The sequence below is a fragment of the Pteropus medius genome, unplaced genomic scaffold (assembly GCF_902729225.1).
Source record: "Pteropus medius unplaced genomic scaffold, Ma_sr-lr_union100, whole genome shotgun sequence".
Lineage (NCBI taxonomy): Eukaryota > Metazoa > Chordata > Mammalia > Chiroptera > Pteropodidae > Pteropus > Pteropus medius.
Genome location: NW_024342470.1, coordinates 5500073 through 5517545, shown reverse-complemented (window position 1 = coordinate 5517545; position 17473 = coordinate 5500073). Strand labels below are relative to the sequence as shown.

The following is a 17473-nucleotide window of genomic DNA, read 5'->3' as shown; positions in this document are numbered from 1 at the left end:
GCCTCCCTTGCAGTTAGGTCTGCTGTGCCCCAGTTCTGTCAGTGGAAAGCATGGGCAGACGTGATGTATGCTACTTCCAACCTGGCTCATACAAACTTTCCACGTGATCCTCCACTCTTCCTCTCCTGCCTGTGCCTGCTGAATGCAGGGGGTCCAGCAGAGGACTCTGGCATCTCAGAAAAGGAGCCACAGGATGGAAGGAACTTAGACTTCTGAATAACCACACGAAGAACCACTCACTGGCCAGAGACATCTATATCATATTTTGTATAAACTAGAAATAAACTTCTATTGTGGGGTTCTGTTACAGTAACTAGAGTTAAAAATTTACATTATACTTTTCCTTCTCACATTTACCCAGAAAATGTTTTCATTGAAATCTAGATAAAGAGACTTCTCAGCAATGGTGGTCACCCCTCTGTTTGTATCCCCAATCTCCTAAGATGGAAATTCTTTATTGCAATTTTTGCACTGAATTGCAATTCTCTTTTTATCCACCTTCTCCACTGGACTGTCAGTTATTGCTGGAGAGAGAATGGATTTTAATTCTCTTTGTATCCTTAGCACCTAGCACAGAGCCTGGCATCTAATAGACACTCAATTCAAGTTTCTTGAAATCGATATAAATCGAGGTTTAAATTACCTTACTGCCTGATTAAAGTGCTAAGAGTCTGGTCTTTAAACATGGAATTATAGACGATTAGAGCCTCAAGCTATTCCAAGAAGACTCCATTCTAGCCTTCCAACTTCATAGATAGGAAACAAAGACACCAAAAGGTCAACAGACACTCTCAAGGTAGCAAGACCACCTAGCAGCAGGCGTAGGGCCACACCTTCTCCCAGTTTAACACTCCACCCATGGTTACACATACTGACTATATTCATCATAGTATGGGTATTCCACAAATGTCGATTAAATTTTTAAAAGTTTAAATCAATTCATTTAACATACAACACTTATGTAAGTTTGATAATCCCCCTGTTGGGGAGAGGCATTTAGTTGTCCAACTTCCTCAAACTAGTTTCAGTCATGAAAATGAAGCACTCTAAAACTCCAAAAACTAGAACCGCCATCTTGGATAAGGTAGCAGTGGTCCATGAGCTGCCAACACAGTATTATCCCAGAGAACTTTGAGACTCAAAGATTGCAAATCTCATGCTGTGATTGGTCAGTTCGTCCCACAAAAGTAAAGAAGCATTCCGATTAAGCTTACTGATGTCTATAAAGAAAGGCACGATGGAGTAAGAAAAGTGTGGGGCTCAGCAGTGTCAAACAGAAAATGATAGTTATGGTGCCAGGAGAAAGCTGAGATCTCTGAGTGACAGACAGACTGAGACAGACAACCCCAAAGCAGTCTGACACTATCTAGATTGGAGTGGAGTGGCCATGAGGCCACAATTCTTGAAGAAGGGGAGGAGAGGGCAAAGAAGCAGACAATAAAGGTGCTCCAACCAGATCCTCTCAAACTCCTTTTTATTATTTTAATGTGACCCTGGCACTGATGTGCCTTTGCTTCTAGTGGTCAGCACCTGTCACTCTTTTCTGGAGGGCTGTCCTCAGATCACTGGAGCTTGCTATGCTTAATATGAAAGTTTCAGCTCCCTTGAATCAAGGGAGGACAACTCTCAGGGGTACCTGACACTTCAAAATGGCCCTACAGGATTAGACTGAAACTCTCCTTAGGGACCTTGCCTGAGGTCACAGCCTGGCAGGGTCTCTTCCCTCCCCTATCTCGCTCTCCCACTTCCTTACTGGTTTCCCCTGGGAGCACTTCCTTAGTAAGTCATTTGCACCCAAATCCTCACCTGAGGGTTTGTGTGATGGGTTGAACTGTGTCCTCCAAAAACATACATGGAAGTCCTGCCCCCTGTGCCTGGGAATGTGACTTTATTTGGAATCGGTGTCTTTGCTGATGCAATTAGTTAAGATGAAGTCAGACTGGATTAGAGTGGGCTCTAAATCCAACATGACTGCTGTCCTTAGAAAAGACACACAGGGAGAACACACAGGGAAGAATGCCAGGTGATGACAGAGGCAGAGATTGGAGTGATGCATCTACAAGACAAGGAATGGCAAGGATGGTCACCAAAAGCTCAGAGAGGCATGGAAGAGAGACTCCCTCTGAGGCTGCAGAAGGAACCAACTCTGCTTGCACCTTGGTTTCAGACTTTTAGCTTCCAGAACTGTGAGAGAATACATTTCTATTGTTTTAAGCTTTTGGTTTGTGGTACTATGTATGGCAGACAGCCCTAGGAAATGAAGTCTCTTCTGGGAACCCAACCTAAGACAGTCAACTGCTCCACAGTCATTGCCTTCAGGATAAAGCTCAAATTACACAGATGAAAGACCTGCAGCCTCTGCCTCTCCAGCCTCTCCAAACACAATCTTCTTCCCCACCACATTACATTTTAGTCCTGGGACTCACTCACTGGCAGATTCCTGAAAAGCCTTATCATTTCACCCTGCAGTATTTTTTCCCACATGCTGCTCATATGCCTGGAATGTTCCACTTCCTCCATTTCCGGCAAACTGCTTCAGAAATCAGCTAAATTTTCACATTTTTTTGTAACATTTCCTTTGACTTCCTTGCCTTACCTGGTGCTCTCTTTTCTTGGACTCTGTTAGGATAGAGAAAAATTATCTATACAAGGGGCATAATAACAGTACTTACCTCAAAGTATCAGTGTGAAACATAAATGACTTCATACATATAATGTCCTTAAAATCATGCTTGGCAAATAATGGATACTTCAGAAATATTAGCTCTTATTACTATCATTTATTATATTTTTTTTGTATAAGTGCTTGTTTACCCATTTGTGAGTCCTTCAAAGGCAAAAACCACATCTAAGCTCAGTGTGGTGATTAGCACAGAGTTGATGTGCAATTAAATTTACTGAATTCTGTTCATGGACTGGTAGACTCAGTATTATAAAGATGTCAGATCTTCTCAAATTGATTTATAGATTTAGTGGAATGTAAATTAAAATCCAAGCATATTTTTGTGATATTGATAAGCCAATTTTAAAATTCATATGAAAATGCAAAGGCCCAGGAATATCTAAGGCAATTTTGAGAAAGAAGTGCAAAGTTAAAGGGCTGTATATCAAGGCATATACAGCTATAGAGATTAAGCCAGTGACTAAAGCAAGGAAAGAAAAACAGGCCAATTAAAGCATTTGGGGTCCAGAAAAGTTTCCACAAATATTTGGAAACCTGACTTGTGATAAAAGATGTACTGCAGAATACTGGGAGAAAGACAGTATTTTCAATAAATGGTGCTAGGACAACTGGATAACCATAGGCGAATCTTGGTCCTTACCTTACATCATACACAAAATAAATAGAGCTAAATGTGAAAAGCAGAACTTTTAGAAGGTAGCATAGGATAAAATGTGAGAGACCTTGGAGTAGGAAAAAATTTTAAACTAGACATAAAAAAAATCTATAATAAAAGAGAAGATATATAAATGAAATATCAAAATTTTGTCCATCAAAAGACACGATTAAGAAAAAGTAAGCCACAGTATGGAAGAAGATATTTGTAATCCATATAACCACCGATTTACTTTTATCCAACATATATAAAGAACTATTTCAGATCAATAAGAGGATGAACAACACAATAGAGAAAAATAGGCAACACATGAGCTACTATTTCACAAAAGAAGGTGCCCAAATAGCCAATAACCATATGAAAAGGTATTCAAACTCATTAGTCAACAGGGAAACAAAAATTAAATCCACAATAAAATACTATTGCAGATCAACCAGATTAAATTGAAAAAGATCAACAATATCGAACATTGTTAACTAGAACTTTCTCATAGTGTTGAAAAACTGAAAACGAGCAATTTTCACTGAAAAAAAATTTTCAGTATCTACTGAAGCTGAACATATACATACCCTATGGCCCAACAATGACACTCATAAATCAACAGAAATGCATACATACTTACTCCATACAACTTCTATAAGAATGTTCATAGTAACGTTATTTGTAATAGCACCCAAATGGAAACACTCAAATGTCCATCAGCAGTAGAATGGATATATAAATTGTGGCACATTCATAGAATTGCCTTACAGTAATGAAAATCAACAAATTGCTGCTACATACAACATGGATAAATCTCACAGAGATGCTCTTGAGTGAAAGAAGACAGACATAAAAGAATACAAAAGGTATGCTTACATTTATATATATTTATACAAAATTTAAAAACAAGGAAGAGGTCAGGACAGAGGTTATACATTTGAGAAATGGGAGCTAGTATCCATCTGAAGGGGGCACAGGGATGCTTCTGGAGCGCTAGTCATGTTCTACTTCTTGATCTGAATATCAGTTGCATGAGTGTATTCAACATGTCATAATTCACTAGGCTACATGATTTGTGGACTTTCCTGCATGTAAGTTACATTTTTATTGAAATATTATTAAGCAATGTTTCTGAATGACAAATGTTCATCTTTTTGTACATCCGTGCAGTGTCCTTAAAGGACTAATAATAAACTCAGCTTCCCAGAATGCTGCATTCCTGTAGGTTCTAGAAAACTAAGGTTTATTCTATCTTGTTAAATACAACATCCAAGATGGAGGCTCTGGAGGCTGAACTCAGAGTGGAGTCTCAATCCATGATTATCACTGGTGATGATGGTATTATATAGTTTAATTTGAAAGAAGAGAGGAGACTCTATCCCTCCACAAAACTCTATTATATGACTCTTTCTTGAAAAGAACAAATTTACAGCATGTTCTGAGTGTCAGTAATGACTAAAGATGACTGCTTGGCAATAAATAGAAATTTCTCTCTAACGACTCCTTCCAAGTGTCTCCCAAGAGAGGTCATTAAGAGACCCAAGAAATTCAAGAAAAATGCTCACGAAGGATTTTTTAAAACGATCCATTCGAAGCCATCCTGTTGAGCACATACAGGGAACTGGTTAAGAGCAAAAATTTCGGATTAAAACACTAGAGCAACCAGTTATTAATTATGTGACCCCTGGCAAGTTGTCTAACCTATTTTCTCATTTTTAAAAAGAGGTTAATGATATTGCCTTCCTCATAGAAATGTGGAGAGGATTAAATAAATGTTTATCACAGTGCCTGGCGCACATAAAGGATTCAAGAATTGTAAAGGATGATGGTGGTGGTGATGGTGGTGATGATGTCGGGGGTGAAGATGATGAAGATCACAATGCTTAGTAGGCTGATTAACCAACAATGAGTTTTAAAACACTGATCAGAGACAATGATTGAACTGCCAAAGAAAAACTCTAGTAGGTGCTAATGAAGAACCACTGGGAGGATTGCAATGAAAATCATTTTTTGGGGGGGTTGACCCTCATGGGGTCAGGTTATGAAGAAATTTGAGTAAGTCCTTAAAATGAACTATATCTTCTTACAGCTCATCACACCCAAGACAGGGTGTCGTTTGAGGTCCTCGACAGTGACTGTGACCCAGAACCAGCCTATCTCCATATCCCATTCCCCTGGGTATGTGATCCAAGCTGGACCAGTTGGAATCCTTCCCTGGGGTTTAGTTACAGAAGTAACTGAAAGGTTTTTCACTGAAGGTTCTTGGTAGCTATACCCCCTGTCATTTGGAGAAAGTTTATCTGTAGTAAGTAAAATGAGGATAACACACAGAAAAACAGCCAAGAGATAAAGGATGGAAGGAGTGAGACAGAGAAGATGGAACGGAGGGATGGGAAGGCTAGAGAGGGAAGGAGAGACAGAGAGAAAGAGAGAAAGAGAGACAGAGACAGACAGACAGACAGACAGACCCCATTTAAGTCTCTAGGTCCATTTGTATCTGAAGCCAGATCTACTCCTGGACTTTCCAAATATGGGACTCAATAATTATCTTTTTTGCTTTAGTTTAACTTTATTCCTGTCACTTGTAGTAGAAAGAGTTCTGATTCATTTTGAAACAAAGAAAGAAAACAATTCCGTGTAGACTATAAGATTCGTTAGCAGGCTAAAGAAATGGTATTCATGACTAAACTGAGGTGCCTGACCACAAGGGTGGCAGTTGGTATTTAAATGCCATTGAGATGACAACAGCAGATCAGATGACTTCAAAACTATTTAACTAGATGTCAGCTTTAGGGAAAGACTCTAAGGGATGTCAGAGGGCTCTTTCTTGAGTCCTGACCTGCTCAACATTCTTATCAACTTCTTTGATAAAGACTTCTAAGGCAGGCTTATCAAAATCATGGATAATCCAGAATTAGATTGTGTTGCGGTAGTTATTCAATGACAGAACACAGAATCATGAATGGTTGACAGCTATAAGGGTGGACCCAAACCTGCTGGATTAAGTGGAACAGGGAATCATGACAAATGTTATGTTCAAGGACCAGTTACACCCATGTAGTGTGAGGAGGGCAGCAGGCCTCCTAGTAAATCACAGGCATTTTGGCTGGCTACAAGCTTAGTGTGATCCCAGGGTACAGCTGCCAAAATAGCAGACACGAGACCTGGCAAACTTAACACAAACACAGTGTCCAGAACAAGGGAGATAGTCATTCTGCCTTGTTCTGCCCCAATCAGAGCACATGGGGAGAACAAAGTGCAAAGGAACAAGAGACAGCATCCTATAAAGAATGGCTGAAGAAACAGGGGCATTTCAGTCAGAAGAGAAGTCATAGAAGCTATTTCTCCACAAATACCTTAAGAGCAATGTACGGCTGAGGGGAGAATGTGTTTACTTCACTCCAAAGGACAGAACCTGAATGATAAGTGGAGATTACACAGGAGGTAGACACTGGCAACAGAGAGGTACGGCTAGGTCAGCGCTAGATCAGGCTCTGCCGGTCTAGTCTGTGAGGATTGTCACCTAAGGGAAGCTCGCAGTTCTTCCTTCTCTACCACTCCACTGCCAAAGTAAGAGACACCGCTATTGTGCCAGCTTTGGGGACATTCCACTGGCCACTGTACTGGTGTCCCACGGCAGTAGGATAGGTCAGCGATGTGACCAGGTACTAAAGTACATGGGACATCGGAGGCTGGAGGAGTGGGCAGGAGAGGTGGTGATGGGGAAGCACACTTAGAGAAAAGAGACCACCTTTTGGTCACTCTCTCTTTGTGCCTCACCATCTTACTTTAAAATGGAGAGAGAGAGAGAGAGAGAGAGAGAGAGAGAGAGCGCGCGAGCGCGAGCGAGCGAATATGGATTCCTGGAATCTGGCCCTTTGTTGGGGAGGGGCCAGATTTCTTTTTTAAAACTTTTCAAGTGATTGTGACACACAGCTAGGTTTGGAAATGACACAAATGACCCCATGAAGTGCTGATTCCAAGGCAAGTCACTTTAATAATTGACGTCTAGGTTTAATGGATCAATAGTCCCCTCTGCCCTATTCTCCATATAATCAGAGTCAGTGTCTCAAGCTGGCAGCCGCTTCTCTTTGCTCTTTTGCTTTCTGTCCTCTGCTCTTCATCTCTGAACTGACTATGACTCCACCATACATATGGCCGCTGACCTCTTCCCTCCCAGTAGTCTTCGCCCTGGATCCAGACGATTTGCCTGCTCTCAACCTCCTGCCCATGTTCCCAGGGCACTGGGCATCTTTTCTCTCTGTTGCCACCACCCGAAGCTCCTTGCTGTCTGTTCCCATCCCTTGGTCTCACCTCTCTCTCTGTCAGAGAGAGAAACACTCTCCCTTTTCTTCTGTACAGCTCTCTTAGAGGGAGATCTCATACCAGGGTTCCTGAAGTTGAAAGGATACATTAATTTTTTCAACAAATAATGATCTAATGCCTGTTATAGCCACACACTGGTGCCAGAAATAAAATGGCAATAAGAAAGATGTAGTCCTTGCTCTCATAAAGCTTGTATTCTAGCTTGAAGTGGCAGATGATACGATCATTTCAGAGAGTGGTTAAGAGCTATGAAGAAAATAAGAGCAAGAGGAAAAAAAAGTAAGGGGAAACATAAATTGGTGGTAAGAGAAGCCTCTTTAAAGAGATAACATCTGAGCTGAAACATAAAAGACAAGGAATGAGCTATACACAGATCCAGGGATGAGCATTTAGACATGGAGAAAAACGAAGGCCCTGCGGGAGGGATGTGTTTAGAAAACAGCAGTGTCCTTGCTGTGAAGAGAAGGAGGAGAAAGAAAAGGAGAAGAAGAAAATGAAGAAGGAGAAAATGGAAAGGAGGAGGAAGAAGAGGAGCATTAGAAGAGGTTCCTGTAGCACCCAGAATCGCCATTTGGTGTTCATGGCCTGCTGAGTCTGCTCGCCTTCCCATACTCCCAGCCACCACACACTGTGGTCTGTGCTTGAAACCCTTCCCCACCCTTTCCCTCTCTCTCACAGTCCGTGAAACATATTTGCAAATATCCGAACCACGCTGTAAACTGGATTCAAGTTATTTCCCTTGGATCTCCTGTGCCTCGGCAAATCAGCAGATGTGAGTAGGCCTGTGTTTAAGTTTCCCCGACATTTTCATGACAGTGTTGAATATTCTGTGAAAGTCAGAAGCCTTGACTATACCAAGCTCAGAAAGGACTTCTGGTGGTATCACCTAACTCTTCACCCTTCCTATCTTAGCCTCAGTTCTAGCCCGGCTGAGACACCCTATAAAAATTTTATACCAGCAAGAGCTGGCCAGCCATATAAAAGGCTTTAGGTGACATAGTGAGCTCCCTGATATATAATCAAACACAACTACACACGGTTAGAGAAAAAACAGAGACAGGAAACAACACGAGATGAGATCCTCAGTTCCCTCACTCCGGCATGTAGTGAGTACTCCGGACTAGTCACGTCAGTGTTTAAGTTACAATCGGTGAATCAATTGTTTTATCTCGTACTCAACTTAGGAAATATTGATCTCTTCCAACGCTGAGGGAAAAACTAGAAGTGCTATACATATTGAGAAATGTCAGTTTGTTTATATTCTCCACTAACAAACCTATCTGGAGGTATATGTAAGTAAGGATAGATTGAATATAGTATCCACAGTATATTTAATGTGTAATTTCAAAGAATTTTTAAGAAATAACTTTGACTTAAGTGATTTGGGCTCTCCTTAGTGCCTTTTGAATCTAACCTTCAAGTAAGATGGGATTCCACTATACTCAAATTATCTCTTTCATCATCATTCTAAATGTATATCTCAGTATTTTTTTCTTTTCTTTTAATTTAGTTTTTTTTCCCCTTCTTCTCTTTATTTCCCTCACCTCATGCATACACATGTGTGTGCATTTTTTTTGCTTTATCTACTTCTACCTTCGCTCCCTTTCTTATAGTTTCCTCTTTTATTAAGGGAGAAGTTGAGACAGAACAGGCAACTCTGAGATAATGGCTCCTTTTTGTCTTTTCAGTATGAAATCTATCAACACACACACACACACACACACACACACACATCATTGGCACACACACACACGTTCTTCCCCTACTGATCCATCAGGAATTTCAACTTCACATACTACTGAGAAAATCCATCTAGATGACTTGTCACTGCAAGAACATTGTGTTTTTACATGACTATGCATTAAAACACATGGCGGAGATAACCGTTTCCCCAATTCCATTTTCACCTTCATCCTTGAAAAAAATTGTTCCCTCAAGTTTTAGTTGGACATGTGTCTATCCAGCTTTATTTCCTAGAATTTCTTGCAGCTAGATGACTAAATTTTTACCAATGGAGTGTGTTTGGAAGTGCTGGGGGCAATTTCTGGGGTCACATCATTAAAAGAAAGCTGCTTGCCCTCTATTTCCTTTCCCCATCTCCATGCTGAGTGGAATTCGGAAGTGGTGGTAATGAGCTGTAACAATGCTGATGAGAACAACATCCTAACACGGTGCTGTCCAACAGAAATAAGATCAAGATGGGTAAAATTAATTTTCTTCATTAATAGGTATCCAGTAGGAATAAATGTAAAACAAGTAAGATTAATTTTAACAACATATTTTATTTTACCTAACATATATAATTATCACTTCAACATTTAATCAGTATAAAAATTATTAATAAGAACTTTATTCTTTTTCATACTAATTATTCAACAGGTGTGCATTTCAGACTTACAGCATATCTCAATTTGGGTTAGCCATGTTCCAGGTGCTGTGACTCATAGCTGCCTATTGGACAGCAGAGTTCTAGAAGACGGCGGAGCAACAAGACAGAAAGAACCTGGGCTCCTGCTTGATCTTGTGGAGCGAAGCTGCCCATTATCTTGGACTTCTCATTTACCTCTTGTTTAAAACACTGTATTTTGGGGTCTCTTTGGTACCTATATCCTGACTTAGTCTGTATCCTGACTAATATAACATCGTAGGAGGTTTTTATTCTATGTCAGAAAATGGTATTGACCTACATCTCACATTCTGTATAACAAGCAAATGGAGAATGTAATAGCGAAAGCTTTTGATATATCAGCCCATGTTTGTGAACATATCAGCAATTACAGCCTGTTGTTCAGTAGAGTTAGTCGATTATAATGGAACAACAACTTAACTGTGTTGAAGTATTCAAGTTTTGAACCTTAAAAAATTTCAATTTGATATGCTTTCATTTCTTGTATGTTTTGATTTATTTTTGCATTTCATGAAACTGAAAGCAATAAACAGTCTCCACAACCATGGCATTTAGCTATGTATGCTTTTAACTTTTATTATCAGTTTGAACTAGATACTTATTAAAAGGGAGCAAAGGTTAAAAAATAAATTTACATAATAAAAACGAGGAAAATGGAAAATGAAAACACTAATTTGAAGCTATCTGTACATCCATGTCCACTGCAGCATTATGTACAACAGCTATGATATGGAAATAACCTAAGCGTCCATCAATGGATGAATGGATAAAGAAGGCGTGGTATATATGTATAATGGAATACTACTCAGCCATAAAAAGAAGGGAATCTTGCCATTTATGACAACATAGATAGTACTAGAGGGCAATATGCTAAGTGACATAAGAAGCAAGAAAAAGAAAATACTATATAATCTCACATATGTAAAATCTAACAAAACAAAAAGCAAACAAAACGACCACAACTACAACGACAAAAAAGCAAGCTCATAGATACAGAGAATAGATTGGTGGTCGCTAGGCATGGGGGGGAAGAGTTAGATGAAATGGGTGAGGTGATTGAAAAGTACAAACTTCTAGTTATAAAATAAATAAGCCCTGGGGATGTAATGTACAGCATGGTGACTATAGCTAATTATACAGTGTTGTAAATTTAAAAGTAGCTAGGAGAGTAAGTCTTAAAAGTTCTCATCAAGAGAAAAAAATCTTGCAACTATGTATGGTGACGAATGGTAACCAGACTTATGGTGACCATTTTGTAGTATATGCAAATATTGAATCATATCGTTGTACATTAATATAATGTTATATGTCAATTATACCTAATAAAAATTTTTTTAAAGAGAATGGTACAAGAAAAGAGAAGTGGGAGGAGTGACTTATAATTAATTATAATATCATCAGCAATGCCTAATTTTAAAAAATGCCCTAGATAAGTGCTTATTTAAAAGACTCCATCCAACTTAAATTTCTCAGATTCTATATACGTACTTTGCAAACATAATTATACAGGCATGATTATATAACATCTACATGTAAAAATAAAACAATAGTCAAATAAGTTTCTTTTTTCCTATCCAATTTGTTTGTTTCCCTACAAACCAAAGGAATTGGCTAAAGATTAACAGTTTCTTCATGTTGCTAAATTAATCTTCTGGTTTATGGGGAAATGCAAAGCTGATCTATAAAAATAAAAAAAAAACAGATGTAAGTAAGGAGGCATCGCTTTATACTTCGTGTCCCAAGATATATCAGTTAATATCTTGATTTGTTGCTGCTGTTTTCCTTGAACAAAGACTCCCCATTCAGAAGGCTGAGGGTAGCTAGTGAATTCATCCTACTCCCAATTAATTTGGTTGAGTCTGTATAAAAGACCAGTTAGAGCACAGATTTAGGAGTCAGTTAGCCCTGAGTTTGTATTCTGACTCCACTGATTATTAGCTGTGTGAGCATGGGCAATTCACTAAAATCTCTGAGACTTAGTGTTCTCATCTGTGAAATAAGAATAATAAACCACTTCAAAGTACTATAATGAATAATAAGTGAGATGAGCAGGAAGTATTTAACACGATGTCTCATCCAGTGCTCAATGCCAAGTATTTTTCTATTTCCAAAATAATCATCTCATAACATATATTTATAAAATTTTAGCATCTACTGTGTGACAGTTTCTTTTGATATAGATTATTTCTAATTCTCACAGCAACACTGAGGGTGGGGTAAGATGCAGGAAAGCATTCTCATTTTACAGTTGGAGAAATTGTGGCTCAGGGAGGTGAAGTGGGCTGCCTGAGGTCACACAGTGATTATGTGACTGAGAAGGAGTTGAAACAGACTCAGCCAATATCGAAGACCATGTTCTTTCTACCAGGCTGAGGTAGGACACTCTGGGACACACACTCCTATGGCAGTGTGTGCCCCAGTGTGGGACAAAGAAAGAGAAAGCAAAGCAGCTTTGGAGGTCTCCAAACCTCCCAGTTTAGAATAAATTCTCCAATTATGTTTGAAGTTGGAGAAGCTTTTCAAATTTCGACTGGATATTCTTTTCCCATCAAGTTCCTTGAAATTTCCCTTTAAAGAGCATCTAGGAAAAGCCACTCTCATTAGCCAGGGTCTGGCTTTATTTTCCTAATAAACAGACCTTTGGCCAGACAAAAGAGCCTCTTTTACTTTTAATCAATTCTTGAACATTTCAGTTGATTTTCTTCTATTTGGCTTGAAATTGTGATCTGGGAATGGCTGGTCCTGCAAATTGTCTTCCCATAAGGGAAGCCCCTCGAGGATCCTCAACTTGTTATTTTTAATCACTGTAATCTCCTTTTCAAAGGAGGCCATGGTCAAAAACAGAGCAGGCCTTTCAGAGCTTTCTAAAGCACAATTATTGCTGAGGGAAGGGGACAGGGGGATGAGGGAGGGAGAGTAGAGAGAAGTGGTGGGAGAGAGAAATAACTCAATGTAGTACTAACAACTTGGAAAAGGCTGAATAATAATCTCATTGGGATCCTGGCTGTTGAGAAGAAACTCCATGTTTCAACATTTTTTAAATAGTGACCATTTTATTCCAGCCTAGAATACCTAAAGTACCTAAAGGATAAATTGATGTGGAGGGCATGGAGAACAGAAGCTATTTTGGGATGAACTGGAATACTGAGGACAAAGATTTGAGGCAAGAAAACAAGCCAAGGATTGATTCCAAGTATTGTGAGGGGCCCTAATTCAGGAAAAAGCAAAAAGAAAAAAAGAAAAAAAAAAGAAAAAAGAAAAAAAAAGAAAGAAAGAAAGAAATAGAATACCAGGGGGAATGTTAATTGCCACTGCCCTAAGTCAATACTCAGAGCAGAAGGCATTAGACTTACTTTTAAACATAATTATTCTAAGAAAGTATAAGCCAACAGAAAAGGTCAAACTGGTCCAGCGCCTTTTTCTTCCTAACTTTGAGTGGTGGAATTGGGTTTGTTAATTGCAGAGTTTTACTCAGAAGGCCTCAGCAAGATCTTTCTTTCAAGATTTCTTAGCCACTGGAAGGAGAAATTATTGCCCACCTACAGCCTGAGTGGGGACTTCACAGTCCAAAATGCTAATGTTTTAGGCTGGAATAATTGTAGGATTGAAGTCTAGTGCTCCCCTCCCCTTCTGTCCAGTTCTCACTTCCAGGCTGCAGACACTTAGGCAGTCATGGGACTTCTCTGTCCATGTGACTAATCTGGTGCACCTCTTTCCCAGTGATGGAGCCACCAGCTGCTGCCGGTGCTCAGTGAAACTGGGAGGATTCTGTGGGAAGATGCCAGTTCAGCAGTTGGCCTGGACCCCATACTAGCCTAAACCACCTGAAAAAAATCCTCCTGGGCTTAAATGAGGAAGAGTCTTAAGCAAGGCTCCTACTATGGAGAAATCAATCATTCATTTACTCACTGAATTCTTGAGGATCTCGATAATCGCCATTCACTCTTAGATTAGACCTGAGGAGTCCTAAGAAAACCTACTTACATAACACACACACACACACACACACACACACACACACAGAAAAGGAGGGAGAGAAGGAAAGAGAGAGAGAGAGAGAGAGAGAGAGAGAGAGAGCGAGCCAGAAGCGAGAGAGAGAGAGACAGAGAGACAGAGAGACAAAGAGACAGAGAGACAGAGACAGAGACAGAGACAGAGAGAAATCTGAACAGGCACATTCTTCCATTATTAAACCAATAAGGGTCACGTATCCAACTCAAACTAACATGTATTGGGGACCTCAGCACATTCATCTTTGAAACTCATTTACGCCCTACAGCCACCCGGGAAGGTTGGATAAACACCTATTTTCACCTATTTTCACAGCTGAGAAATGGCCTCAGAGAAATTAAAGGACTTGCCCAAGGTCATACAGTTACTAAGCCCAAGTCCATCTGACTCTAGAGCCACGTCTTTTCCTGCCACCTGGAGCTGTGGCAGTTTCCCCAGAGAACCCTGGTCCTCCGTTTTGGGGGAGGAGTAAAGAGGCCAATGAGGCCCACGTCCCTCCAGTCTACGGAGAGGAATGGCTGGCTGTTTCCCAGCTCCGCGGAAAGGCTGTGCCGCACGTCGGTTCGGCTCCTCAAGCCGCGCGCCATCCCGCCCGCTCCCTCCCGCGCTGGGTCGGGTGTCCTCCGCCCAATGTCCCTCTCCTCTCGGTGAAGTCCCGACGGTCCCGCCGACCCGCGCGGCCGGGTCCGAGAGTTCTCCAAGCGCTAAGCGCCTACACATGCTTAGGGCGCCGGGAAGCCGGCTCTGGGTAGCTCCAGGTGCAGAAAGTCGGGGGCACACGGACCCGGGAAAATGAGAGAAGCATTCTGAGAAGGGTGGTCCCTGGTTCTGGCCGTCTGTGTGGCCCGGGCGCCCGCTGACATGGCCCCAAACTTTCTCCGGTGTTGCTTCCACCGCTTCCGCTCGCGACGCTCTAGGGACCGGGAAGCCAGGAGCGGAAGGGCGGCAGCTGTGAGCCCATTTGCCCCACCAGATGCCCCAAAGACTCTCTTTTCCCTGATTGGCACCAGAGGTGATTTATGAGGGGGCAGGGTGAGGGGGACACGCGCCCTGTCACATCCTGCCCGTGGGACACCAGGTGAGACAAGGCCGGTTTATCTTGTCTCCCAACTGGGGAACCGCCGCTGCTGCGTGAGAAAAAGAAGTCTAGGGAGAGGACCGGGCTGAGGAGGGAGGAGGCGGGCCGTGGGGATGGAGTTAGGGGTCTTTATGTCTGTGCCGGTCGAGCTGCCAGTCCTGCCCAGGACGCGCTCAGCTGCTCGGACATCCCCTCCTAGCACTCCCGAAAACCCGCTCTCAGCTGTGGAGCTGAGACGCAACATCTTTTGGGCGCGGAGCCCCGGGGTTTAAGGAGCCAAGGTCCCCCGGCCTTCAAGGAGCAGGCCTCGGGAATTCGGGCTCCCCTTTTCATCCCCAACAGGTTCCCCTGTTCTCTCCGAGACTACTCAGAGATCTCTGAAGGCCCGTTCCACTGGGAGCCTGTCCTGGAAATCCAGGGTCTTCTCTCTCGCCTGGGACCATCAGAGAATAATTGGGAGTTCTTTCCGGGGATCATTCCGAAGAGCTTCAGGCTCTTCCTCCCCTCCTCCCCGTGCCCAGCTAAGGGGGAAGCTTAAAGTCTTTTTTCCTAAAGGGGTCTGTCCGGGAAAGCTGGAGTGACTGTCCCGCCGGGGGCCTTGCTGAGAGAAGCGTATATCCTGTCCTTCAGGGATGGGAGCGGGGAAAGCCAGAGTTCACCACCTTGCCTGGGACCCAACTGGGAGAAGCCAGGGTCCCTTTCTCTCCAGAGACGGATCTGTGGAAAGGCGAATCTCTCCTGCTCTGCTGTAGCCGGCTGGTTCCCTCCCAGCCAGGCCGATGTGACGCGTCGCTCCGCTACCGCTCACGCCCCGGAACCGCGCGTCGGAGATGGGGGCTGCCTCGCCTGGCTGCGGCCCCCGCGACGGCCCTGGAACTGGCTCGTGGTTCAAAGGGCTGAGGGTAGCCAGGACAGAGGGACCCTTGAGGGGCTGTGCCGGCACCGACCACCCACGGACTGTGCGCCCTCCTCCGGCACTGCGCGGTCGGCGCCCTACGGGGTCCGCGCCCCGTGCCCCGCGCGCTTCGCCCGGCCACTTACCGCGGTAGCTGGTTCCCGGCTTGTAGAAGTCGGGGTCGCCCTCTACGCGGAGGCTGAACTCGGTGTAGCCCTCACGCCGCGTGCCTTGGGCGCGCAGGATGCGGCTGCAGTATCCCTCCGACTTGGACACTTTGTCCAGGGTCTCGTCGGAGAAGGCCAGCGCCACGGCCAGGGGCAGCGCCAGGGCCAGCAGCGCTGGACTCCGGCTCAGCCTCAGGGGCGCCGGGGACAGCCTCATCCTTACGGACCCCCAACTTTGTGCTTCTGCCACCGGCCCTCGCCACGCGACTCCTGCCCGAAGGGGTCCCCGCGGAAGCAAGACCCGGCGCAGCCCCGGCGGCAAGCTGGAGCTCAGTGCCGGCTCTGGCGGCTGAGAGACGATGCTCGCCTGGGCTTGGCGGCTGCCGAGCTGCGCTGCGCTGCGCTGCGCTGAGCTGAGCGAGCCGAGCAGCTCGAGGAAGGGAGGGCGGCGGCGAGGAGGAGGGAGGGCTGATTTTGCCCAGATCCCCGAGCGCAGCGCTGTTTTGTTTCCGAACTGGCGATTAGCGGCGCGGCGGTGTTTATTTTGCGATGCTGGATTCCCAGGGTCTGGCAAGGAAATCATAGAGTAGAAGGACACTGAGGGCTCTGTCCCACCACCAAGGAGGTTGTTGCCCCATCCCCCTGCTACATTCTGGACTGTGTGGAGGAGAGTGCTCAAAGGAAAGAAAGACTGAGAACGAACTTTTGTTGCACACCTACTCTGCGCCTAGTGGTACGCTGGGCGGTTTACTTCTGGGACCTGCTCACCTCTCCACCCTCACTGCGCACAATAAACATGACATTACGTTCGCTCATTTTACAGATGAGCAAACTGAGGCCACAGCCAAACAGTTAAGGCGGAGTCAGATGCCATGGCTATCTACCTGACTACTGCTTTTCTAATAGTAGTGCTGAAACAGGTCAGACTCCAGGATGAGAAAGGGACAGAAAGACTCATCCATCGGACACAGGAGGCACAGTGCCTATGGCCTGTAATACTTTCGGAGATTCCTGAAAATGTTTTCTTTAAAATCAGAAGAAATAAAACCAATAAAATGTTTTACTATATAATATTAATATATTTGCATTTATATCTACACAGTCATAAAACATAATGTCTGCTATTTTATGATGGAAGGCGTTTACAATGACAAAAGGGCCTAAGGTCCACAAGAATCCTCATATAGCCTTGGAAAGCAATTTTAAAACGGCTCAAAGAAAAGCCTGTGTTTTCTTGGCATAGATTTTAGTTCAGGTTCTCAGGCCCCA

The 17473-nt window shown here is 43.2% G+C and overlaps 1 protein-coding gene across 1 annotated transcript in view; it reads right to left on the bottom strand.

The window, feature by feature from the left end:
• The window catches only part of SPON1 (spondin 1), a 231992-nt gene extending 215190 nt beyond the window's left edge, over window positions 1-16802 (bottom strand). Inside the window, exon 1 of the mRNA XM_039863655.1 lies at window positions 16184-16802. Within this exon, the coding sequence (XP_039719589.1) occupies window positions 16184-16787 (604 nt within the window). The 5' untranslated portion in view covers window positions 16788-16802. The remainder of the gene's footprint in view (window positions 1-16183) is intronic.
• Window positions 16803-17473: the final 671 nt, after the last annotated feature.